A 25415-nucleotide genomic window follows, 5' to 3' on the forward strand; every position below is an offset into this window, starting at 1 on the left:
AAGTAATTGGTTTTAAAGTTTTTTAAAATAAAAACAATTCCCATGATCCATAAGACCAAGAACCAATAATGTTTTATCTTCAGAGATCAACCTTTTTTTTACGTGGAGACAATCTACTTCCATGAAAGGCTTTGATTTCCTATTTAATTTATACGCGGTGGTGTCAAAAATGGTTTTTTACCGGTACGCAAGATGCCGCAAAATCTAATTTACGCATTTTCGCACTTAACTCATGAGCAGAAAGTAACGGTGGGCTGCAGCTGCCACATGTGGCGTATGCGTAACTTCAACAAAAACCCACAGAAATGGCGGCTAATATTATTTCATTTATTTAGCTGTCTCTTGCACAAGGATTGTGGGAGTGGAAATGCGCATTCATTTCCGCTCTGGTTTTTGGCGTTGTCTCTCCTACGCGACGATACATAAAGTTACCCCTACGGTTCATGCGGTTTTAAACTTAATTATAAACTTTATTGTCACTTAGAAGAAGGCAAAAATTATGCGCTGCCGAGTTTCCTGTTCAAATAAGAAAGGGAAATGTAATTACAAAGAAAGGGCTCGATGTGTCGAGTGGTTGTTCTTCTGCACAACTTTAGTAAAGGCAAGTAAAACTCGCTGAACTTTGGTGATGCATGCTGAGAACCGCAGTACTATCTCACCTTTTGCACTTTTATTTTACTTGCTATCAACAATTTAATAAAACAAATATTAAAAATGCACAAGACATTTTGTTAGACAGAAGTTGTCATTGCTGGGGAGGAGACACTTTCGCCTTCAAGAGGACTGAAAATATAATTTTCATTAAAATTGTTGTTAAAGATTTGACAAATTTCAGTTTTTATTGTTTATCTTTACAAGCTTCGAATCTCCAAGCTGGTTTTTCATTTGGTTTCTTTCAGTTAAAAAAGTAAAGGAATACTTGACGATTGAATAATGATTCCTGGTTTGTTTATGCAAAAAGCTCTTTATATAATATCTGTGGAATAATTAACTTATGGCGTTTATTCTTGTTAATATTGGAAAAATGCATGAAAATAACATTATTCAAACTCATGAAAATTCAAATTATTCAGCAAGAGCTTCGTAGAGTAAAATTATACTAAATTTAAAAGCCACAATTTTTTGACAACAGTAGGCTGTGAAATTGAATTTATCGACAAGATGATAAAATGGATACAAATGGTTCAGTTGTACACCGACACTCGTTTGGTTTGGGTTGTTGAAAGTTCAAAAGTCGATTAATATTTCGATTATAGTTTCCTATTTTTGTGTTGGCTGGAAAACGTAAGTGAAATTGAATGATGCCTTTGGTAAATATATACACACGGATAATGTTTTTTAAATTTTTTTAGTAGTTAAGCAGACAAAAATGTGCGGCTATCCGTGCTATCCTTGCGCCGCCCTTTGTCCCTGCGGGGGCTGTGGACCCAGTGGATTCTATGATCCTTGCTTTGGACCCTTCAACGGGCCGTTCAACTCGTGGTGCGGCCCAAGTGGACCCGGATTTTGGGGAGGCGGTTGCTGTTGATCTCTCAAGGATCTAAGCTGGTCTTTCAGTGAAACAGAAGAAAATTAGGAAACATCTGCTTGTTTTGTTCCATCTCATTCAACAGTCCCAAATCGAACATTACCGCCATTCAAAAATTTAAAGTGCATTTAATAGAACATCTATGGTCTCTTCCCATACATTGTACATGGCAATGAAAACTAGTATTTTATTTGTTAATTAAGGGGCATATTTATTATAGGTGATTTTCTGTACAAAATTTACTTAACTTGTGGTTTGCAGTGTATAGGCAGAAAAATAAAATTTATTATTTTCCATCACCCAAAACTTGCGCAATGCCAGCACCTAAGTCAATCAAATAAGCGATGTTTCAGTGGTGCCAACAACTCCACCCGATTTAAAACAATTATAAAAAAATACGTGTTGAACAATTTATTGAATAAACATTCTACTCTTCGTATGCGACAGTAACCGTGTTCTTCTATCATCTGAAATCGGTGCAAGCGAGAAATAAAAATTGCAAGAGAAAGGAAGGAGCAGTCCCGCAACCTGCGACCGAAATTAGCAGCAACCTCCTCGCCAGAAGCCTGGACCACTGGCCCCACACCAGGAGTTAAAGGGACCGTTGTAGGGGCCGAAGCAAGGATCGTAGAAGCCACTTGGTCCACTTCCGCCGCAGGGACACAACGCTGCGCAAGGATAGCAAGGATAGCTGCACATGGTGACTTGCTTTGTTCTATAAAGACGCCGCTTATTGTATTGCAGTCAAGACTCTCAAGGATTACTTACTTAAACCAAAAGAAATAAAACTTTTAGAAATTTTGTCAGTCCTGAAACTGTCCGAAGAGTTCGAATTTCAATGTTCAACTGAAAAATATAAGGTTCCAAAAAAGCAGCGAAAATTGTTGTGGCTTGATTTTAATTTCAAGGCAATCTTTTTGATAAATTCGAATTATATCTAAGAATTTGTTAAGGGGCTAAGGAGGCTTTAGAGTATAATATATACAAATGTAAAATAAACCAAATAAAATCCGTTTTTGTATTGAGTTAAAGCTTTAAAGCTCAAAATAAAGATATTTCCCTTGTCGCGGCTAACATACATTTTAAGAACGATCTCTCAATTACACCGTATTTGGATTTATAAATAAAGTTTAATTCAACTAGAGGATAAGTCCTATAATCTGCAAAATTTAGGGCTGTTTTATTTTAAGTAGTTTTACGCGGTTGATTCGAATGATGAAACTAAAAAACTTTGCCACTTGCCAAGAAACGTGTAATTTCTGTCCTATAATCTTACAACCTTCACATAAAGCAAAACGGTTTAAGAAATCTGATAAAAACTGACTGCATAAGTACCTTTACCTTTACCTAAGACCTTAAAGTCAAATAAAATAATTACTCCTTCAGAATCTTTTTTAGATTTCAAGAAATAAATATTTAAGTAAAACCCCCAGTTTATCGCGATTTTACAAGTTTAGCACCCAATGCGTTACTTTTGTACTTTTGTATATGGAATTTACTTAGTAAAGCGTATTGATTATATCGTATATCTTTTCGAGGGCTATACAGCCCAGACCGGACTAGCTTTTCGTAGCCAAATGCTTTTCGAAGCAATTAATCTCAATTATTTGGCCAGAGTTTAGTATGCAGCTCGAGTGAAACGATGGCGATTTTAAGCTCCGCACTGATGGATTCTGTTTAGAATGTCCGAGGATTGTCAGCAAATCAGGTGCAGGACGTGACGTGCTTTCGATAAAGTGCACATGAAATAAAGGAAACAAAGCAAGGACGGAAGCGAGGTAAAGTAAAAAAACTTTTAATGCGCTTAGGCGGCGGGCGATACACGAACGCTGAATGGTAAATGCTGCACGGCCAACAAAATCAAAGCCAAGGCAAGCCACAAGAGCGGTCCAGCACTTAAAGGCTACCGCCCTGCCCCACTCCTCCCAATCCCCAATCCCCGATCCAAGCAAAGGACGAGTGGGGCAATGCGTGAGCAATTTTTCTGAGCGGGAAACAACACGGACCTCGGGGAGAGCACGTCTGGGATTCAACTTTTCGATGATGACGATGGCCTCGGCTGGTTGAGGACTGACCAGACCCGGATTTTTCGACGAGCGGTGAGCAACCCAAAACTCTTCGTATTGGGAAACATTGTTATGCAGGTCATAATTAATTGACCCCATTAATGAAGCGTATCGGAAGATCAGAAGGGATCTGCTCGGGTTATTTATTATTCTGGCACGAGGTTCAAACAAGTCACCTTAGACATTGTAATTACGTTCTGAATTTAGAAGTTGGCAGCTTGGAATTAGTTTTACTCGGAACGAGCCTACGACCGGTTTAAAACATTAAAATTGTTGGTGAAAAAATTTTAGGTCGAAATATGGCTTTTAATAAAATTGATGGTGTTACAAGCTTTTCGAAACAACTAAATCGGTGGCGCAACGGTGAGAAACCTTTTGAGATGATGTGTAATGGTTGTGTAAAATAAAGTAGATAGAAAAGCTGATGGAATTGCAGAACACAATTTAGGCATTTCCTTCTCCGTATAGTAGAGATTAAATGGGGCGACTTTTTTATATTTTCAGTTGTTGTTTTGATGTGTCAGCAATCAAGGAATAGCCACGTGGCCCAACGACCAGCGGCAGTAGAGCAAGTTGTCTCGGGCGAAGCAGTGACCAAAATGACCGACCACTTGGCCTGGTCGAAAAACTCGCCTGTCAGCCTGCTCGTGGATACCGCTCGGAAGCCGCAGCACAACAGGACTCTCGAGTTGAAGAAAGCCGCTGCGCAGCTCAGCAGGAGCAACGAGTCTCTGAAGGCGCACTACATTCAGAAGCGAATCGACCGCTCCGCGGAGGAGCTGCTCGCTAAGGAGCCGCAGACGGCCAAGAAGCTGGCCAGCTTGATGTCCCTCAACATTGCAATGGTGGAGACGAAGCGGCCGCGATCTTCCAGCGCGCCAGCGAGGGGCATGGAAACCAGCCACCCAACTGGCGCTATCGACTTCAAGCCGCAAACCCAGCGCATCCCTCGTTGGCAGCCTAAGAAAGCAACCATGGAGGCTTCCGCTTTCAATGGAGGCAGTTTGAAAGTGGAAAAGGACCACCAGAAGGGCGATCTTAATAGCGCTCCAGTGCTGGCTGAGCCAACAAAAATGGCCGAGCTCCCTCAACAGAAATCGCCTGAAGTGGAAGGCAAACTGGGCAAAGCTGCGAGTGTGGATGCGTTAAAAACAGGTAGAAATAACTTCGGTTTTAGGAAGTAATGCAGCATTTTACTGATAAATCTTACAGCTTCATTGATTAATCTGGCCTCGGAAAATCAGATTCTGCGAAAACCGACAGAGGTAGCAAAGGAACCGATTGCAAAAAACTTAAACTCCCTGACTAAATGGAAAATAGGTAAAAAAAGTGGAGTAAATTTTCCAATAACGCATGATAATAAATGGGTTCTACAGGATCCAGGTCCATACCCCGTCTAGATATTTAATGTACCCCGTAGGCGATGGCAGGAAGTTCGGTTACGTTTGTCCTTAAGATTGATGAAGAAGAATTATAGTTTATGATTAATATATTATTTTTGGCACAATAAATTTCAGTAAAGCAACAAGAAATTTAGAGAATATTGTTTCTCGGCAACCCGGTTCCATACCATTCAGATGGAAATTCGGCAAGCCGAAGTCGTCATATATGTCTAACAAAATACATAAAGGCAAAACAACATTAATTAAACAATATATTTTCGACGGTTGTTCATATGACAGCTATATGATAAAATCCTGCGTAATTCAAGATTGGAAAGAAAATTCTATATTCCAAAAACCATGCTCGTGCGATAAAAAATAAACAAACAGAACGACGGACGAACACGTCTTCTCCCTGTGCAAAGGTATAATAAGTAAACAAAATAATTAATATTTCTGGTTTCTAAAGGCGAAGGCTTGCAGCTATAAATAGCTTTATATAATTGCTGGAGGACAACGTAAGTCAGTTCCGTTGGCATTTTTCAATTTTCTTATCTCTAAGGTGGCAGTGTCAGTTGGCAAGCTTGTGCTAAATCGAGAATGGTTTAAAAAAGAATGTCATTCCTGGCCTATAAAAGACTGTCTTTAACTGTTGTGAAAACATTGAAGCCTTCAACCCCAACCAAGCTAGTCGAGATGTTCATCAAGTGCTTTCTTCTGCTATCAGCAATCAACTTGCTGTCCGCAGGGCGTCCTCCCCAACCGGAAGAACGCATCATCGGCGGAAAAGACATTGAAATAGAACAGGCTCCTTGGCAGGTGTCCTTACAGCTCCGAGGACATCACTATTGTGGTGGCTCCATTTACAGCAAAGACATCATCATTACTGCTGCCCACTGCCGCTTTGACTATGAAGATAAACGACTTGAGGCCGAGGACTTCCAAGTTCGCGCAGGATCCTCATTGGAAAACAGCGGCGGGAGTCTGGTCAAAGTGGCAGCGATTAAATCACACGAGGACTACAGCCCACCTTCAGTTCTAAACGACATTGCTGTAATGCGACTAAGTGATCCGCTTGTGTTCTCCAGCAAAGTGCAGAGGATCCCCTTAGCCGAAAAGAATCCGTCACCTGGAATTCTCGCGATGGCTTCTGGCTGGGGAGCAGTGAAAGTAACAGATTTCAAAGGAAAGCCAAGGGAGAAATATCACGAACATCTTCAAGGAGTACACCTTCGTATACGACGTTTTTCCCAGAGGAAGGATAACATTTTTGTCTATTCTTTTAAAAAATCGACTTGTTCTGGCGACTCTGGCGGATCTTTGGTTGTTGACCAGCAACTTGTCGGTGTTACCTCATGGGGTACAAGTAAGTTTTGCGATGAGTTTGAAGCCTTCTCAGGCGTACCTTACTTCCGGAACTGGATTTTAAAAGCCGTTGAGTCTGTTTGATCTTAACTTGGAAAATAAATAACTTGCTTTGGGAAGTGGATACTTGTTTCTCTTTACTAAACCTGTCACCTTTGATCAAATCAGTTGGATCGATTAGTTTGTAAAAAGAAAAGCTGTTTCTGTAGTCATAAATCAGATATTTTCAGTTCGCTGTTAGCATGTTTTCAAATGGTTGCGATAAACCCATAGCCCAATATCTTTATGCAGCCAATTAACATTCCAGTGATAGTTTGTACCCAACGGAATGCACTAAGCTGGCAAGATACATATGTACTCGTATGTTCAAAAGTGTGTGTCGCTTCCTGGAAGCTCCAGTAGAAAATGTTTGCTCAACGGATTTTCCTGCTCTCCATCGTCACTCTGATCTCCTCCAAATGGATTCCGGAAAGAATAGTCGGAGGGAAGTCTTCGCAGATCCTTACCCACGAGGACTATGATGATGATGACGATGAGTGTTCCCTTGAAATAGCCGTGATAGAACTGGAAAACAATCTTCAAATGGGTGACAATGCGAACTTCGTTCGCTTGGCCGACAACGCTTCCCTGCCAGGTTACGCGGAAAACCAGGGTGAAGATGTTGAATCGGAGAGTTTGCATAAATGCTTTTCCTGTCCAATTCTATAAAGTTCAGCACTTTGCAGGCTCCCCGGGAAGAGATGCCTGCAGGGGGGGATTCGGGGGGTCCTTTGGCGTCCGACGGCAAACTGGTTGGCATTGTCTCCTTCGGAAAATGGTCTACCGATCCAGAACCCCATGGAGTTTTCGCCAAAGTGGCTGAATTTAAGCCCTGGATATCAAAGGGAATCCGACGAGTTTGAAAGGCAACATGCATGTTTTAGAATTTTTAAACAATGATTAAACTAAATCAGTGCTAGTTGGAAAAATAGTCTTGATGGCAACAACAAATATTGCATTTATTGATGAAAAACCATTTTTGTTTATATTAATAAATTATAATTTATAATATTCGATTTGTCGACCAAAGCCCAAAATATAGAAGGGTTGTGGATAAGTTAGAAGTTTGTTAAATTATCATTAAAAAATATTCAATGTTTATAAAGAAAAAAGTAAAACAAGGTTTTCATTTAAATTTTCTTAAAAATAACTGTAAAGCAAAATTATTAAAGTATTTTAAACGGTCCTGATTTAAATCGTTATGTTGATCAAGAATATATACTCTTTATGGGGCTCTGACTGAACTTGCCAGGGTACAAAAATTGTTAATCTTAGCACACAAAATAAATGCCATTAAAATTGGACAGCTATTGGACAGATTAAACCGAAATTATTTTTATGAGTTTGGATCATTAAATTTTTGATTTTGCTATATACAAAAAGTATTCTTAACCGTAAAGTATAATCTAGTCATCAGAAAACGTAGCGTTCAGGTGATGTATTCATAAAAACCGAAGGAAAACTGTGTTTTTAACCATTAGCACTTCATTAAGGTGTCATGTTCGTCTTATCATTATCCGTCTATAATATCAAGGGTCTTGCCTTGATGCCACACATGTGCACCGTGAAAGAAAAATTAATTAAAACTTACCTCGACGAACTGAATGTCAATAAAAGTTTACTCAAGATACGACAACAAGTCAACAGCAAAAGGGGGAGCAAGGACTTCGAGTTGCGGACGGATCGGATAGCAGATGCCTGGGATCGGGGGACAAAGTCGACCAAATGAAATGTTAAACGCGCCATTAAACGCAGCCCAGAGAACTAGAATGGCGGCACTGAGATGGCCCGTTTATTGGCCGTAAGCAAACAAAGGCCAACAGCGATGAGCAAACGCCAAATGCGACAGGACAAAACGCAGCAGACGCGGACGCGCAGTCAAGCAAAAACAAGGAGTCAGCTCTGGGCGAATAAATAATATGACACGATGAACTGGGGAGCACTCTGGGGCACCGGTCCAGAGTGCCGCTGTTTGTCTTGGACTTGAGCGGCCACCACTGCCCAGGCAGCCCAGGCAGCCACAGCAGCAAAACAATTAACAATCTCCGTTTGTCGTAATTGACTCAAATGAGCGCAAACAATAAATAAAACAGCAACTGTGGCAGCGGCAGTTGGAGTGGGAGTGGGAGTGGGAGTGGGCGGGAGAAGCTCTGACAAGAGGCAACAAAATGTCTTTGTTTGGCCAGAGCTGACCATCGCTAGAAGATTACATTTTGCTGGAGTTTGCTCAAGAACATTAGGAAGCAAAAGCGTAGCATTTTTACGGGGCTTAAAACACTTCAGAAGGCTATCCTAAACCCATGCAGATGGTATAGTAGTTTTAAACCTAAATAATACAATTACTTTACATAACAATTTTTTAGATGACATTGTTAGTGTTGGCCAACCTGTGGACGAATTCCTGCATCCATATTTGTGATTTCTACTGGATCTGCTATATGTTTATGTCTCTCGAAAAAGGATAGGCGTTGATTATTAAAAACTTAGCTGTTTGGTTTTAAAATAAGTGCCCAAATGAAAGAAAAGGTGCTTAACATTAGTGAACAAAAGCTGCTTAATCGTTAGAGATTAACCAGAACTGCCGATTGGTGATTTGCTCTTCCACATTGCTCCTAACTCGTTCCTGTTCGCATGCCTTTCGCTTCGATTGTTTGTGCAGCTTGTGCTCATCGTGTCCTTTGTTACCAGGGATTGCAATACTCACCCTCTCCAAGAACCCCTTTTCCTTAAGTGGACAACAGAGAATGAAATACTCAGGTTAAATAGGAAAACACCCACCCGCTTCTTGACCAGAAGCTTTCACTTCAATATTTTGGTTTCAATTATTCACATTGTATATTGGGCATGCTTTGTGTGGCAAAATGTTCCAGTCTAATAAAGGGTTCTATCATAAGTGGACAATGACAAATGTCAGAAACATGAATAGTAGTCAAAGTAGAGCAATCTTAACCGCACTAATGCCAATATGATAAAAAACAACGACGTGATAATAACATCATCTATAACAGGAATGGTTGAGATGAATCGTTAAACGACCATAACAAGAAGAGTTTTTTAAAATCCACGTAATACAAGTAAATTATTTAAATTAATTTAAATTAAGTATGTTTAAACGAAAGCATATTTATTAATTTTAAGTAATTTAATCTTTTTAAATCCCTTTTACAATATCTTTGAAATGCATCAGATACATCGCTGCCAAGGTTAGCTGTTAAACTTCAAATATGTGTTAGAGGCAGAATGATAGAATCAACTACTTGCAGCGTGATGGCGTCTGCCACTTTGGGTGGCCTGGCGATGTCATCCCGCCTAAATAAGTGCCGAAGAGCGTGTTTGCCGCAGATAAATTTGATTTACATGTGCAAATTAACGTGGAATTGAATTTTCGTATGCATGAAATGTGCGCATAATTGGTCTTTCACACTCGCAGCAGCAGCTCGTATCCTTTCACGCCTAAACAAGAACCAACGCTCCACTCTAATTGCTAATGTATACAATTACCACTTATTCAATGGATACAAATTTTAATCCCACATTTTATTTGCTTCATCGCAGACATAATGCAGATCCAGAGCGGAGAAAAACGATTTTCTTAGATTGATACCAATTAATGAGAACGGAAGATTATTTCGTCAAGCCGACTTTAACATATTCTTGCAGCTAAAACCGAAATCAATCCAATCATTTTCTATAGCAGCTAAACTTTGACCAATTAAAAAGGAATTAAACCGAATACATAAAATGAATACTTGTAAATGTTTTTAGAACACACCCTTTGCTTTAAATTGTAAGTTTAGAGCCGTCAACAGTGTTGGTCGATTCACTAACTCCTAAAAGCCTTTTGTGGTCTCAGCCATTTACGCTCTTGTTTGCCTTCGCTTTTAACTTCCGTTTAAACTTCTCGAAAATGCCGAGCTCGGGCGATTATTAGCATTTCTTGGCATTTCAGAAGCGCCTATCGAAAAGTGCCGTGGAAAATTTTTCTTACAGACTGGCTTCTTCGTACCCACGCCAACATATTTAAGTACCAGTTTTCTGTTTGAAAACGAACTTCCGCCGCCGGGCTAATGTGATTTTTATTGGATTTATAAACCAAAGTGTCAACTTCCGGACTTTCAACTGGTGGAGATTACTTTTGAATTTGCATATTTCAACCACGCTTAGATCTTAATAGTTTGCCCTGCATAGGTATAAGATTAATTCTTATTGAACAATTATTGTGCCCGGCTGCTGCTACATAAGTATTATCGAACTTTAAGTATTTTAATCATTTTTATTTTCTTGAATCGAGTTGAAAGTATTGGTGGAAATGATAGATATACTGATGTAGGCAGACTAAAACAAATATATAACGTAATGACTCCAATCTGTTATATGCCAGAAACACATAATAGCAATATTCCCATAAATACTCTGCTATGAAAGAAAGTTAGCCACCATTTGCTAAGAAGAAGGCGATTGGTTTGCCCCGAGTCTGACTCGGAAAATCTTCATATTTTTAAACGCACAGGTTAAAAATCCAAGAGAACGCAATAAATGCCCATGGCCGCGACTTTTGCTGGCCGTAGCAACTGCAATTTGTTTTCATCGGCCGAGCTCGGTACAGAAAATTACTAGAAGCGGAAATCATTAAAAATTTCCGGCGTATTTGGCAGCACCAATGATTGTTACATTGAAAAAGGCAGAAAAGAAAAAGTAAAAGAAATGTAATAACCACAAAAGCTTTGCGGAGTTTTGTGTTCGCCGAACCTCTTTTGGCAGAAAGTTTTCAGCTACGCGCCCGCAAACCAAATCGGTTTTAGCTCTTTACCAAATTAGGACGCATTGGCTGGCTTTAGGTTCCCTTATCCCTGCTCTTGTGGCTTTCTTGGAGCCATTTTTGTTTTTCCTCCCAGCTAAATATTTGGGCATCGAATATTCCCATAGCTCAATCGAATTTGTACGCAAACCCAATTTTTAAGGAAAACATTTTATTCGCAAGAAGAGGAACGCAGGATGGTCAGCGCTGTTGCCACCTATAGAATTATGGGGTATTGGTCATAAGCCCAATATAGGATACAACTGTAGGATACCTATAAAATGGGAAACAAAAGTGTGCTGCTGGAAAGGATGTAGCTTGGGGTTTTGCGGTTTTAGTTTTTTAGGAAAAAAAGATTGGGATTTCCCTTGTGGCGTTTGTTCTGCTGACAGAAGGTTTGCATTTGCCATAAAAAATGATTGTGTGTTCTTCTTTATTACTTTGCCTTGCAAAAAATTCTTCGCCTTATCGCCTTTTTTTGGTTTTCAGTTGGTCATTTATTGGCATGAAAAAGGGTATGAATATTTTCATAGCCCAAGGTTGTTTAACAATTTATCATTAATGATTATGAGGATATATTTCTTTTTGTATAACTAGGAAATATTTTAAGTCACAAGGCTTAAAAAAAGGGTTTAGCCAAACTGGACCATCTTCAATAACTATCTTGTTTAAATAGTTTTTCAGAATTAACAAGTGTTCAATTCAGAAATTCATCCTGATTTTCTGACTTTGAATTGGAGTTACTGTTAATGGTTAAGAAAAGCTAAGGTAAGTTTTCTGAAGAACTAAAAGTGTCAAAGTGGGTTCGATACAAAAACTGCTTTGCCTCCACAAAATAAATTAAAATCTATGTGCATTCCAAACATTCTAGTTTCAACAGGATTATAAACCTGAGCTCGAACACTATCTAAATTATAGATCGGAAGATAGAAAGAAAAAGCGGCAACTGAAAATGAGAAAAAATTCTGTATTTCACTGACGAGAAAATAAATCTGACTTGGGCGTGCCGAAACATCTATACTCTTTGAGTTGGAGCTTTAATATTATATGTTATCTGTTAAAGAACAGCGAATTAATGTTGGCAGTTGAGCGACTTTGTGTGTTTCTCAGTTTCTCCTGTGTTACAACATACTCGAAGTTGGATATTCCGAAAGCGAAACAATTCGAACAAACAGATATGGGGATAATAACATGCATACTTACATATAGGGTTTTTTGTGTAGTATTTTTAATGTTAAGTAGAATTAAGCAAAATAAAAGCTTAAAATATATACAGTTAAGCAGCAAAATGATTCAAATAATTAATCAAGACCCTCTTTCCCATCTGGCAACTGCCTTAGAAATTGCAAATACCAATTTTACAGAGGAAATCACATAACCCCTACTGGCGAAAGAGAGGGAACGAAGAATTTCGGCACAATGACAAACAATCGAAAACTTTCGCAGCTGAGGGGGCCAAAAGGGCGACTGATGGCGGAGAACAGTCCCGATTCCATACTAACTTTAATGATTGTGCGGTGGCGCATAAAGTACAAGGCAAAGTACAATATTGAGTGCAATCACGCCCACGCTCACATGCGAGACAGGAAGAGAAAACTTCTGACCATTGGTTGTAAAACTTCACACGCTCATTGAACCCCGTCGAGGCAGAAAACTTGAACTTTTAATTTGTTCTAAAGTAAATTTTAGCCAGAAACTTTGGGTCATATTGGTAGTTCGTCGGGAGGTTCTCACATGAGGCGGCTGACTTTCAATTTTGCTGCTTGCCCGCTGCCAATTTTGCCTATAATTTACAAATATTGTATAAACGAAAGTGTAAAATAAAGATTTAATTAGACATGTATGCACGTACTTTAAAAATACCTTGTGTAAAGGATAAGAAGTTATTTATTATATTTTGAATATAGTTTGCAAATGGACTTACTTGAAGTAGGCAATATAATTTAAAAAAAACTTAGAAAACCAGCGATTGATTGACTGAAATAAAGCACTAGAGCGACTTCCAAGATAACCCAAGTTTCGAATAATTGCATCCTTAACAAAACCTATTAAAATATTTTTAAAATATAAGCATTAAAAAAAGCTAAACTATATGTACAAAAGGCAGAACCACGTTGCTCACATTCCCCAAATTGGAGCAGACATCATCAATCTCAACGATGCCCTGCCTGGCTAAATCACTGACTGACTCGATGAGTGTCGCCGAAGGCGTGGAAACGAAGCAATAGACACCTGAAAGTGGGCCATGTGGAAATCGCGCTGACACAAAGGGCGACGTTTGATTAAGCGAAACGCCGTTGGCATTTACCAGGACCTGACACCCTATCTTTCTCATCGTCCTCATTCGCTTTGTGCCGCCGCCAAACACAATCAGATTACACTTCGCTTGGCACTCGAGTCCCCGTTCCTTTTCTTCCTTCTAATGCTGCTCCAGCTAAATTGTCAGCGATAACACGAGGTAGGGAAAAGAAGAGGTCCAGACAGCAGCCAAGTGGGTATTATGAGCTTGCTGTTAAAAATCAAGTATACGACATGACCACACGCAGCATCTTTTCTTGAACTGCCCTAAGAAGCGTTTTCACATCTCCAGCGCAACCATATTATAATCTTTTCACCTCAGGCCAGGTTTCATAGTTACAGAAGCATCGTAAAAATGTCAGAAATAGTGAAGGGGGATTATCCCACACATCTGGGAACATTTGTATATTCCTATTATTCTTTCTGCGCAAAATAAGCACTGAAACTTTAAGTCTTGGGCAAACAACTTTCTTTGGTTTAAGCCGAAAGTCATTGACTATTAGTGTCATCAAAAAAAGAACTTGAAAAGTCCATTGCAAAATATGTGATTATGCAATGTTAAATTAGTCTTACTGACTGAGCTCATATCCAAACCTTAGTATGTATTTGTATAAATATATTGTTATATCTTCAAAAACTAAAATTTATAAGATTTATATACATATTTTTATAGAGGATATATAAAATTTAATTTTTTTTGCCTATGGCCATTTTTTTTTTTCAGAATCTTAAAGTTCATACCAATTGATTGTTATTTGATAAGCACTGAGTATTTTAAAGAAGCTTCTCAACGCTATTAAGTACATGGGTGTAGCATCCTTTTTTTATAAAACAGTTTCACAGGTAAAAATAATAGCGGGAAACGTTGCTATAATTTTTAAAAAGGCTAATTAAAAACTAAAAACCCGATGAGTTTTTAGTTATAAAAAATTTAATAAACTGGCAAGATAGAATGTTTTAATTTAAGCGTGAAGCAATACTTGTTTTGGTATTTTTGGTTAATAGTAATACGCCAGCTAATGTACTCTGATCACCAAGGAGACTAGGCCATAACAAGGACCAACCCCTAAAATTGTTGGAGTATACATTTTAAAAGAATATATTTTTGAGGCATTGAATAGACGGAAAGTATAAACTGGATTGCAATGGCTTCTAAAAGCGGTGCCGATGAGAAGTCCATCTCGGTGGAAGGTGGTGCCGAAGCGGAAGCAGTTCCTCCTCCCCCACCAACGGCGGCTGGCCGGCCCAGACCGCCCACCTCGCAGCTCTTTTCGGTGAGTCCTTGCAAAGACGAAAGCAGTCTTAGTCCGCTTAGTAATTCCGGTCATTCAGCGCGGGAATCTGGTTAGCAGTCGGACATCAGGGGGCGATAAATCAGGCTTGGCAAGACCGTCCACAGCGGTCAGGGCCGTGGGCTACGCGGCCAATAGCGGGTCTGCTGGCCAAAGGTTCGACCAGTTTTTCCTAGAAAAGGCCAAGCAGCAAACTCTCTCATCGGCGAACGCCGTGGATGCCGCCAAGGAAGTGAAGTGAGTAGATGCAGTGTTTCGTTTCAGTGCAGAGTTTTGGTGTTTGTCTAATTTTGCTAAGCACTTTCCATTCTAATTGCTTAACCTTTTGCGCACCCTCATATTTTCAATAAACATGGTTGCACAAGCATCGCTTTTATCGTCCGTAAAAATCTAAGTTGAGATATCCTTAACGGTTATAGCCCCCAAATCAAGTATAAGAATCTGGAGGCCAAGATTGTGAAGCTCTTGGAATCGTCCATCGTACTGGCCTGGCAGAGCACGGCGGCTCGGGCGAGCGGAGATGTTAACTCGGAGGCGAAGTCGGCACTGTCTGAATCTTTGAATAAGGCCAAGGAAGCATTCTCATTGGACCGAACACTGCACCGATTTCGAGACCAGCAGGGCGAGAATGTCTACCACAACTTCGATTTGACATATGCCGTAGGACCGACAACGATCGAATGTATAACAGGATATTAAATGATCTGTTGCAGGTGTTCTTCAACTTGGCCGAGCAATACGAACGAAATGACTTGCACATCGAGGCGCTCAACACATACAGCATCATGACCAAGAACAAGATGTTTCCCCACGTCAACCAGCTGAAGATCAACATGGGCAACATCTACTACAATATGGGCATCTATCAGAAGGCGGTTAAGATGTACCGCATGGCCCTCGACTCGGTGCCGAAGAACTTGAGCCAGTTGCGGCTGAAGATCCGTGAAAACATCGGAGTCCTCTTCGTCCGCATGGGCTCATACTCGGATGCTGCCTCCAGCTTTGAGTTCATTATGTCGGAGCGGCCGGACATCAAGAGTGGCGTCCACCTCCTGCTCTGCTACTACGCCATGGGCGACGTCGAGAAGATAAAACTGGCCTTTCGCAGCCTGTGCGATGTCCACGCCGGGGAAACGGAAACCGACTTGGGCAGCGAGAGCAATATAATCAAGCTGCAGCAGCAAGCCGAGCAGGGTGGACAAGCTGAGGATCCCGACTCGCAAAAGTCCCTGGACCGCGGAGGTATGGCGGGTGCGGACGTGGCAGTCATCGACGCAGAGGGCGGCGGATCTTACGAAAAGGTTCAGGAGCCTGTTAAGTTTTCGGCCAAGACAAAACAGCGCAGCGTACTCAAAGCCATTAAAAAGGACGAGCTTGCGGCGTATACCAATCAACGACGGAATGCGGAGAAGCGATCCATAACAATGATTGTGGATCTCATCTCCCCATTAATCGAAGAGAACTATAATGACGGTATGTAAATAAAGAAGAAAGTAGTTTACACTATTCTTTTGCCTAGTACTGTTCATGTCTGAAGTACCTGGAGTAATAATCAAATTTGCAGGCTACAATTGGTGCATTGAGATCATCAAAACTTCAAATCTTTCATGGCTGGCAAACGAACTGGAACTAAACAAGGCGCTAGTATACCTTCGACAAAATGATGTAAATCAAGCGATTGAAACACTACAAATGTACGATCGTAAGAGTGAGGGATCCATGACGGCCAGTGCCCTAACCAACCTTAGTTTTATCTATATAAGTGTAAGTTTAAGCAGATGAAAAAGTGAAGTTAGTGTTCCGACAATATTATAAAAATGGTATGCCTTAAAAGAGGAGGACACAGCTAAATTCTGTGGCAGCCGGAGTTCGGATTCTAACGAAGATTTCCGAAGTCGTGACCGCCTTTGTGTCCGTATGAACATTTAAATCTTGGAAGAGATTGTGAAGTTCTGGGTTACAATCGGTGTAAATGTTAAACTGAACTGAAATGTTTTGAAACTTTTATTATTGGCCGACAATCGCGGCTCGACACTCGAGTACAAAATATCTTCTTGTGTAAAAATATAAGTACAAGTAATTTCAGTAAAGTAATGTCTTTCAGCTGGGCAACCTGGAGATGGCCACGCACTGCCTTAACCAGCTTCAGGAAATCGGGGCCCTAGAAAACAATGCTCTTGGCCTAATCAATGCCGGCATTGTCGACTTGCGGAAGCAGAACCTCGTGTCAGCCCGCGACCATTTGGAACGAGCTCTGCAGCTCCAGCCGACGAATTTCGAGGCCAACTACAATCTCGGCCTGGTGGCCCTGGCGCAGCAGGATTTTGAGCTGGCTGAGGAGCGATTTGAGCTGCTAAAGGCCCAACTGATGACGCCCCATTCTGTGCAGCACAGCCATGTGTTCTACCAGCTGGCCAAGTTGCAGGAACGCCGGTTGGGGGGGCGCATTCAAGCCCACCGCCACGCCTGGGGCGGCTCTGCAGGCGTACCTTCAGGTGCTAGGCATCTCCGCCGCCGACATCGATTCACGGCTCTACGAAAAGGTCGGCTCCCTGTACGAGCAGATTCAGGACCATCAGGAGGCCAACCAGTACTACAACGAGGCGTACCGTATAAACATGAGTGACATAAGCATCGCCAGCTCCATCGGCTCCTACTACATCAAGCTGCAGGCCACGGAAAAGGCACTGTACTACTACGAGCGGGCGGTGTTGGCCGATCCAAACGACCCCAACCTGATGTTGCGCATCGCCAGCTGCTTCCGCAACTCGTACCTGCCACCCAAGCAGTACTTGGGCATGTTCCAGAAGATCTACGCCCGTTTCCCAGACAACCTCACCTGCGTCCGGGCGCTAATGCAGGTGACCAAGTCTCTGGGACTGGGCGATCTGCACGAGCGGTACGCAATGGACTATGCGCGTCTGCAAAAGCAGCAGCAAGAGCGGCAGAACGAGCAGCGTTACCAGCAACAGCGCCTGTCATCAGCGACCTCGAGTAGCAGCCGCTTGCGAAGTAAATGGACGGTCATGTTGTACATGTTGTTGCTCACCTAATTTCCTTTTCTTTTTACTGCAGCTGTAAGGCAATCCAATGAGGAAAGGTTGCAGGAGAACAGCGATATCTCAAAGGGTATGACCTATACCCAAAGTCCCGCCACGTATTCCGGTAAAGTTATATTACAACATTGGGAATCTTCTTATTTTGTCAATTTACAGTCCAGCAGTTCGATCCTTTGGGTCCTCCGGCGGAACGTCCCCGCACTGGCATGTATCGAGCTCAACAGAGCAGAGACGATTCGGATGATGATGCGGAAATGAATGCCGAAAGCCTTCTGCCCATTTAAGTAAATGGCTTTTTAATTATAACGAAATCAATAGTCTTAAATGCCTTGTAAAACTTTACAAGAACAATAAGAGTTTAAACAAAATGTTCAAATGTAATTCAGCACTCTTCTTAGCATTCATCCCAGCCAATATAAATATTTCTAACGGTCCGTCGATAAAACAACTTGATCGAGTATAGCATACATGTATGTACATAATCGTAAAGTATTATATGTAGTATAAATGTAACGACAAAAGTCATTCTTCGTGCAATTTCTTCAAGCTGAGAAATTAGAACATTAAGTAAATTAGATAGACGGACAAATGGACACACGCATTTCGATTGAGATCGTGATGCTGTTCAAGAATATATATACTTTATGGTGTCTGAGGTGTCTCCTTTACTGCGGTGCAAACTACTGACTGAAATTATAATCGCATTTACAAGGGCATAAAAAGATTTACGGCAAACGTGATTCAAAAATTGTGATTGGTATCAAAGAAAAACAAACACATTTTATAAAACTAGAAACGCCCCTAAAAGTGATCAGTTACCTCCTTAAATGTCCTTTTAGCAAGGACATTATTATGCATTTCAAGCTTCGGCGAGCCAAGTTAGAACTTGACTGTACAAACTACCAGATATCATCATATATCTACAGCTCAATTTTTTTCTCTTGTTAGTCCAACCTTCATCTTTTTTTTAATTAGGTGTACTGTAAAGTACTTTTCTAGCTACATATGTCGAAATTTTCATCCAATATATAGTTTTTTCATAGCTGTTATGAAACGTAGTAGTCCAATCCCGAAGTACGATCCCTTTAAGGGGGGGGTAAGGTTTTAAAGGCCAAAAAAAGGTCCATGTTTGACTTTTTTTTTGCGGCGATATGAGTAAGTTTATTTTATTGAGCTTAATTACATGTTATTGTTTAACTTTTGAAGAGTATTAGAAAAAAAAATTATTAAAAAATATTAAGAAATAAGCCTGTGGCGGTTAATCTTCCGAAGCGCCTGAAGAAAAAGTTGTTTTGCGGTGAACATCATAGGGCGTTAACGGATCATCTTAAAAATAAAATGTGATATGCGTTGTAAAGATAATGAATTTCCCAAGGTAATCAGGAAGAGTTTTTTTTTAATTTATTTTTTTGTCTATTTTTGGGAGCACTTGAAAGTGAAAAGTGCGATTTTAGCTTTAAAAATCGCTGTTAATTTATTTTTTAAAAATAGAAAAAAATTAAAAATTAAAAAAAGCTCTTCCTGATTACCTGCGTATTTATATTGAGAATTTGTGTTAAAAATTTGAAAAGGATCGGTTCAGTAGATTTTGAGTTCTGATGTTCACCGACTTTTAAAATAACGTCTTCGGCAAAATCGATTCAAAGTATTTTTATACGTGGAAATACGTCCAAATACGGTTGTTTAAAACGCTGTAACTTCGTTAGTTTGACTTTAATTGACTTAAAATTTTTACACAATGTTCTCGACATATTGGTCATTCAGAAAAAAAAAAAAAAAAAATCGAAAAAAAAATTTTTTAAAACCTTACCCCCCCTTAACCAATTACATCGAGTATATTTTAAATACTATTTTTATTACGCTTTTAAGGCCAGTAATACATACATCTTTTGTGTTGCCATAAAACAGGGGTGGAAAAGTTAAAATGCTGACCATTTGAATAGAAAATTTAGCCGTTGATATCGTCATATTTTAGCATATGGTACGATCTCTCCATTGTTCGACTTTCCTTGTTTGATTTTGGTGACTGGTTTATTGAGTAAAATATGTGTTTCTATTGTAAGTTTAAAATTTTAGGTGTTTCTCTCTTCAAACAATTTCATTTCACAATACAAAGTTTCGACAGCTACAGACAAATAACCCCCGTTTTAGATTATACTTTTTGATATTCCTAACCAACTATTCAGCTTCCTGAATCTCCTTCTCCCTGTACCTCACATTCCAGCCAATTTAACGCCGACTTGGACAAAACAGACGACTTCAACCTCTACAAACCATAAGATACAAAACAAAATGGGTCTTTTCGCATACTCACAGACAGCTTCCAATTATTAAAATCAATCTTAATTTTCTCTCTAACGATTTGCTTTCCATTCTTTTTCAATTGCGTTTTTAACCTGCCCCAAATAAGTCGACGCTCTTCTCTTAGAAGCTCATATAGCCGCGGGAAGTAGAACGACGCCTAGCACACAAATACGATATAAGAACGACCAGAATAAGAGCGGCTAAGGCAATGCCAACGGCAATGGGCACCACGTCCGACGTTTCAGAGCTGTCGCAATCATGTCCGGCTGAGAATCCAGTGGCATTAGCCGATAAGAAGGCTTCAACCTGGAGGTGGCTGACGCTTATCCATCCGATCAACTGCTTAGCATCCACGGTCTCGGTCAGATTCATCTTCTGAACACGTGTGCAATGGAAGGACATCTTTTCCGGCGTCTTAAACTCACCATCGCCCCTATGAAGGAGCTGAATAGTTTGGTTTTCTGCAATACCCAATTGGCTTAAACTTTTCTCATAAAAACATATTTAAAAATTCCATACCCTTGGCGTCGGGGAAGTCCTCGGGCAGCACCGTCAGATGAATTTGGATTGAGGAGAGCACAGTGGTGTCGTTCTTTTTGTCAAAATACATCAGCAACGACTGCTTGGAAGTATCGGGACCCCAGATAAGATGAATATCCTGGGTGGTCTTGCTATTACACTCCTTGTCTTCAACCGTGGCATTGCTAGGGATGTTGTACAGGCCGTGGGTAAGGTTTCCATCTAAATTTGAAAAACAACAAAAAAAAACTATATAATCCAGTACCTTATTATACCCCCACCTCCCTTGAACAACTTGAAATATTTAAAACACATAGCAAACGTGTCTTCCAACATATTTACAAAAATGTGTGCAATTGCTAAGGCTCTTAATTAATCGAATCTGTTTTTCGTCTAAATAATGAGACTACAAAGTTTTCTTACCCTTAGCTTCGTAGGTGAAGTTAAGTTGGGCTGCCATTTGAAGCAGAATGCAGGAGGCATTCCAAGTGCCTACGGAGGGCGGAGGATTGGGTTGTGGGGCATGAGTCGTGGTTGGCACCGGTGCTGGTGTAGTCGTTGTCTTTGGCGGCTCTGTGGAGGTAGTGGTGGATGTCGTCGGAGTGATCGATGTTGAACTAGAGGTGGTTGGCTTCTCTGTGGTTTTTGAAGTCGTCGAGGTTGATGTGGGTGTGGTGGTCAATGGGTTCGTTTGATCCAAGTTTGTTTTAGGAGTTTTAAATTCGGCACCAGTCAAACTAAACAAATTTTGAGATAGAACTGAAATAACAAGATGTTTAAGAATTTAAAGTTATTATTATTTTATATACATATTTAAGTTTTTTTTGTTATCTTTCTATATAATTTAAGCTAGCACAAGGGGTTTCAGTAAAAGTTTAGCAGTGTTTGTAGTTTCTTTGTTCTCTTTTCACCAGGCGGTTCACAAATAGGGTGAGTCACTTTTCGCTCGGTAAATAATTTATTTACGTTTTTAACAAAAGATAAGAGAATATCAAATTCACTGTGCGCTATTAAAAATGCATATGAACTTAAGCATTAATCATACATACATAATTAAGCGATTATACGAATAAAAAAGAGAGCCTTGACCAGAAAGCTATGAAGTTGTCAAGTTAATGATAAAGCATACAAAGAAAGCATAAAACAATTTTATCTATACTTTTTATTTTTTAACAGCCTTTGAAAATGTATCAACTACTTGTTTTTATGTCTGGTTGTGATTCATTACTAATTGAACCCTTGTTGTTAAGCAAATTATTAATCGGAATGAATTGGTTTTTTTATCATAACATCCGCTTTAACATTTCGACTTAATGTGCCGTCACGAACTCACCCACTGCGCCTGGTCTAGTTCAATGCCGTTGAAATGCATTGCAGAGAGATGACCTTTAAATGCAAGTTAAGCGAGCAAAAAGACTGAGGAAAGACAGGTTACAGACAAGGGGCGTGTAAGATAATTTTCTGGCGCACAGAAAAATATGCTAGGGAAACAAATCGCATCTGGTAAAAGGGTTTATTTATTTAATACCATTGCTTTTAAACGCAAACTGAGTAAAAATAACACATATAGCCTATATGATATAGGTTTCTGTATACTTTTTAGTTATTTAACTATTCTTATCAAAAACGAACCCACGAACTTAATCAATCGTTTAAACTTTAAAGGATGTTAACATTAAGAGCACATAAATTACAAAGAATAAAAATTATCGCTAGGAGAGGATTAACTTAAAAAAAATAAATAGAAAAAATATACGTTTTACTAAAGCTCTCCGATGTTTCTAGCCTTTTTGCATGACTATCGCGCCAACTTGGGTTTTTACTTGGGAAATCTATTTCAAATACCTCCCAGCATATGGAGATTAGCAAGCAAGCCTCAGACCGCAAGAAATCGGAGACTGCAAATGACATCAACCATGTGGGGAGCAATGCCAGTACTAAAGGGGAATTACGTTCCACAATGGACGCCCTCATCGTCGGAGACGAAAGCGATAAGCTGAGAACAATAGGCCACCGATCTAGTTAGCAAATAAACAATTCAAACAGTGCACTTACAGAGTTTCTTCTAGAAGTTAGTGAATTAAAGCTTATATTTTTAATATATTACGCATCACAATATTATTTAATAGGAATTAAGGCTCCGAATCTTGCAAAATAATTTTTTAGTTTTTAATTTAAGTTAAGATTTACGTAGTAGCTTTTTTACATGGACAACAAGAAGATAAAAAAGTAATAAGTTCGATTTTTGTTTTTCCATTGAAAATTAAAAAGTGGCCAAAAATAGTTATTGGGAACAAGTTAAACCATTTTTTTTTACGTGCAATGCCTTAAGTTAGCACTGTGCACATATGTATTAGCTAAAGGGGGCGGAAGGAAAAAAGTATGATAAATAGAATATGCCTGCATAACGGGGCCCATGAATTTGTCTAGTTGAAACTCTCGGGATGCAGGTAGCCGATACCAGCTGTAATACATGCCAAAAGAGAGTGGCAGGGGAGAGACTTCAAAGCAGCAATAAGGGTCACCATTTCCGTAGAATGAAGAGAAATTACCGGCAGAATATACAATCTAACTGGATATTTGCAGGGCTGGCGTATCAACGTTTTTCGTTGTCCACAACGCCAGAACCCCAAAAACAAAATCCTATACAATCGTACTTGTTTTCCTTTTTTTTACTTTTTCCGCAGATAAAAAACACTTCGAACTAACCCAGCTGGTTACGTGAGCGCGAGCGAGACGGCGAGTAACAGTTAGCGAATAAACGACAAGTATAAATAATTTGCGATGAATAAGCACATTAAACAAAGGCATACAGCGCGACGCAGTTTTTTTTTGGCTGCGAAAAAAGAGTTCGCGTAGTTCGTCGTATTTTACTCACCTGCCCCACTGAGCAATAATAGTGCCGAGCAGGTCAACAATTTGCTGGCAAACATGTTGCAAGTCGATCTAAGTAAGTCCTGCAGCTATTTTCTGATCCGTTGCTTGCTTTGGCAATTGACACTGCTGCTTGTTGTTGCTTTGTCCAAATTAGTTTTTATTCCCCCTTTTTCATGCTCTGGATATTAGTGTGGCCAAGTTTGTGAAGCAAATAAACTTACCAAAGAAACCTTTAATCCTAAAAAATTCACTAGCCCGGACATAAGCCAGGGAGGAAAACTTTGACGGAAACTCAGCACTGACTCTCACCGTAATTATCATAGGTGTCAGTGTTAAGATTTTATTTCATTCTACCAACGTTTTCCGTTGCAGCTATCAGGCTGTCAGGCGGATTTGATTTTGATTCGGTAGCATAATGCTCCTCCAAATAAATCAAAAGAAAGTGGCATACGAGTATTGACACACATAGGAAAATGTATATTTTTAAAGACAACGGAGTAAGTCATACGTCGTGACGAACCAATTAAATAACGAATATTGAAATAAGTGGTTATGAGCATTTCTGATTGGTCTGCGGAGTGCACCATCTTATCATCAAATCTTATGTGATTGATGACAACTTTAGAAACGCAAGATCAGGCTCTCTCTGATTTCTAAAAATTCATTTTCATTTTGGCAGCTTTATGATAGAGTTATCCGATGTTTATCAAATTTAATCCGAAATTCAATAGTGGTTAAGTCAAGTCGATCGGATCAAAAATAACGGAGGGTGAGTGAAATAGTCGTCCGATCCGGCCCGCCCTGACTTACATACTGCGTGCGATAATTACACAACTTTTGGGAAAGTTTTTAGACTAGTTTGAAGAGAAACAGACAGACGGACAGACGTACAGACGTATTTGGATTCTGATCGTGATGCTGATCAAGAATATATATTCTTTATGGGGTCTGAGGTGTCTCCTTCACTGCGTTGCAAACTTCTGACTGAAATTAGTCAAATTTTATATTTTCAGTTAAAGACAATTTTTTAATAATTTTATGTATGAATTTTATATATGAAATGGATCGGATAAGCAAGTTTTATCACCTAGTGTATGAACTACAGAGTGAGGTGCCAAGACACCATCTCTATGTTAATGCTTAACTTCCATAAATTGGGTGGCCATGCGGACTGTTTTTCTGCGGATTTATTTTAAAACTCAAAAATTATCCCGAATGAAAAAATCATTTACCCCACTAAACCCTGGTGACTTTTTAAAACATGTCATACGTGAATTCACCAATTATTTATAACAAAGTAATACCTATTTTTATTATTATTTCTTCTTTATTCAATATTTATAAAAGAATAAATAAATCTGTAACATAGTATGATTTATCCTTTTATTATAACTATTTATTAAATATTATTTTATAATTTATTTTTTTACATTGTGCATAAGTTAAGTATGTATTATTAAATCATAATATGAATATTTCTACTTCTTATTAGCTATATTATTTTTTATATTAAGAATCAATTCCATAATAAGTTTATCGGGCGCCTTCAGAGGAAACACAACCTCAGAGACCTAAAATCTAACATAATTTTATAAATTATCTGCTTCGAATAATTTATCAAATTATCAAATATAGCGACAATTTTAGAAAAAATAGATCATATAATAAAAACATAAACATAGCTTCTTATTCTTGAACATACTCGGTAAATAATGTAGGGGAGAGTAGGGATAGGTGAACCATGGGGATAGATGAACCACTAGTAATATTTCACCTTCTATCAGGATTGTGCTCCGCCTGTGGCATTGAACTCTAGAAAATTTTTTGTTAACTTAAATAGACGCAAATTATGTTATTTTCACGTATATCTCACGCATTTCAAAAAAAT

General features: G+C 39.4%; 6 protein-coding genes across 8 annotated transcripts; 4 read left to right on the top strand and 2 right to left on the bottom strand.

The window, feature by feature from the left end:
• The first annotated feature begins 1164 nt into the window (after window positions 1-1164).
• Window positions 1165-1707, top strand: LOC108095757 (male-specific sperm protein Mst84Db-like). Of its 2 annotated transcripts, none has more exons than XM_017196953.2 (2): window positions 1165-1284; window positions 1353-1707. In XM_017196953.2, exon 2 carries the CDS (start codon window positions 1370-1372, stop codon window positions 1526-1528), a length of 159 nt encoding a protein of 52 aa, XP_017052442.1. In that variant the 5' UTR covers window positions 1165-1284; window positions 1353-1369; the 3' UTR covers window positions 1529-1707. The 2 variants fall into 2 exon arrangements, with proteins under 2 accessions (XP_017052442.1, XP_017052451.1); XM_017196962.2 differs by having other exon boundaries at window positions 1179-1284; window positions 1356-1707.
• Window positions 1708-1924: 217 nt separating this feature from the next.
• LOC108095747 lies at window positions 1925-2430 on the bottom strand. 2 transcript variants are annotated; one of them, XM_017196940.1, is made up of 3 exons: window positions 2297-2430; window positions 2057-2243; window positions 1925-1995 (listed from the first exon to the last, which is right to left on the bottom strand). In XM_017196940.1, the coding sequence occupies exon 2, from the start codon at window positions 2225-2227 to the stop codon at window positions 2069-2071; it is 159 nt and encodes a 52-aa protein (XP_017052429.1). In that variant the 5' UTR covers window positions 2228-2243; window positions 2297-2430; the 3' UTR covers window positions 1925-1995; window positions 2057-2068. The 2 variants fall into 2 exon arrangements, with proteins under 2 accessions (XP_017052429.1, XP_017052421.1); XM_017196932.1 differs by having other exon boundaries at window positions 1925-2243.
• Window positions 2431-3818: 1388 nt separating this feature from the next.
• On the top strand, window positions 3819-5126 carry LOC108095846. Its single transcript, XM_017197146.2, has 4 exons — window positions 3819-3957; window positions 4099-4749; window positions 4807-4914; window positions 4971-5126. The coding sequence occupies exons 1-4, from the start codon at window positions 3894-3896 to the stop codon at window positions 5000-5002; spliced, it is 855 nt and encodes a 284-aa protein (XP_017052635.1). The 5' UTR covers window positions 3819-3893; the 3' UTR covers window positions 5003-5126.
• Window positions 5127-5624: 498 nt separating this feature from the next.
• Window positions 5625-6465, top strand: LOC108095765 (trypsin epsilon-like). The gene has a single exon (XM_017196978.2). It carries the CDS (start codon window positions 5673-5675, stop codon window positions 6423-6425), a length of 753 nt encoding a protein of 250 aa, XP_017052467.1. The 5' UTR covers window positions 5625-5672; the 3' UTR covers window positions 6426-6465.
• A 7983-nt stretch (window positions 6466-14448) lies between these two features.
• LOC108095817 (intraflagellar transport protein 88 homolog) lies at window positions 14449-18985 on the top strand. Its single transcript, XM_017197103.2, is given in 9 exon segments — window positions 14449-14750; window positions 14809-15005; window positions 15188-15428; window positions 15482-16241; window positions 16333-16532; window positions 16873-17226; window positions 17228-17780; window positions 17844-17933; window positions 17984-18985. Coding segments are annotated over 9 exon segments (2652 nt in total). The 5' UTR covers window positions 14449-14621; the 3' UTR covers window positions 18112-18985.
• Window positions 18986-19661: 676 nt separating this feature from the next.
• On the bottom strand, window positions 19662-23724 carry LOC108095808 (lysosome-associated membrane glycoprotein 1). The gene is made up of 4 exons (XM_017197082.2): window positions 23529-23724; window positions 21074-21409; window positions 20651-20872; window positions 19662-20592 (listed from the first exon to the last, which is right to left on the bottom strand). Exons 1-4 carry the CDS (start codon window positions 23581-23583, stop codon window positions 20252-20254), a joined length of 954 nt encoding a protein of 317 aa, XP_017052571.1. The 5' UTR covers window positions 23584-23724; the 3' UTR covers window positions 19662-20251.
• Window positions 23725-25415: the final 1691 nt, after the last annotated feature.

Source organism: Drosophila ficusphila, unplaced genomic scaffold (genome assembly GCF_018152265.1).
Source record: "Drosophila ficusphila isolate 14025-0441.05 unplaced genomic scaffold, ASM1815226v1 contig_607, whole genome shotgun sequence".
In the NCBI taxonomy this organism is placed as follows: Eukaryota; Metazoa; Arthropoda; class Insecta; order Diptera; family Drosophilidae; genus Drosophila; species Drosophila ficusphila.

Bases quoted from the DNA above. Each gene is read 5' to 3' on its own strand.
- LOC108095808 (XM_017197082.2), bottom strand. From the start codon at position 23,583: ATGTTTGCCAGCAAATTGTTGACCTGCTCGGCACTATTATTGCTCAGT. The intron at 20,873-21,073 runs GTAAGAAAACTT...TTTCAAATTTAG, and splicing joins CTTCACCTACGAAGCTAAGG to ATGGAAACCTTACCCACGGC. The intron at 20,593-20,650 runs GTATGGAATTTT...TGGGTATTGCAG, and splicing joins GGACTTCCCCGACGCCAAGG to AAAACCAAACTATTCAGCTC.
- LOC108095846 (XM_017197146.2), top strand. From the start codon at position 3,894: ATGGCTTTTAATAAAATTGATGGTGTTACAAGCTTTTCGAAACAACTA. The intron at 3,958-4,098 runs GTGAGAAACCTT...TTATATTTTCAG, and splicing joins ACTAAATCGGTGGCGCAACG to TTGTTGTTTTGATGTGTCAG. The intron at 4,750-4,806 runs GTAGAAATAACT...TAAATCTTACAG, and splicing joins TGTGGATGCGTTAAAAACAG to CTTCATTGATTAATCTGGCC.
- LOC108095765 (XM_017196978.2), top strand. From the start codon at position 5,673: ATGTTCATCAAGTGCTTTCTTCTGCTATCAGCAATCAACTTGCTGTCC.
- LOC108095757 (XM_017196953.2), top strand. From the start codon at position 1,370: ATGTGCGGCTATCCGTGCTATCCTTGCGCCGCCCTTTGTCCCTGCGGG.
- LOC108095747 (XM_017196940.1), bottom strand. From the start codon at position 2,227: ATGTGCAGCTATCCTTGCTATCCTTGCGCAGCGTTGTGTCCCTGCGGC.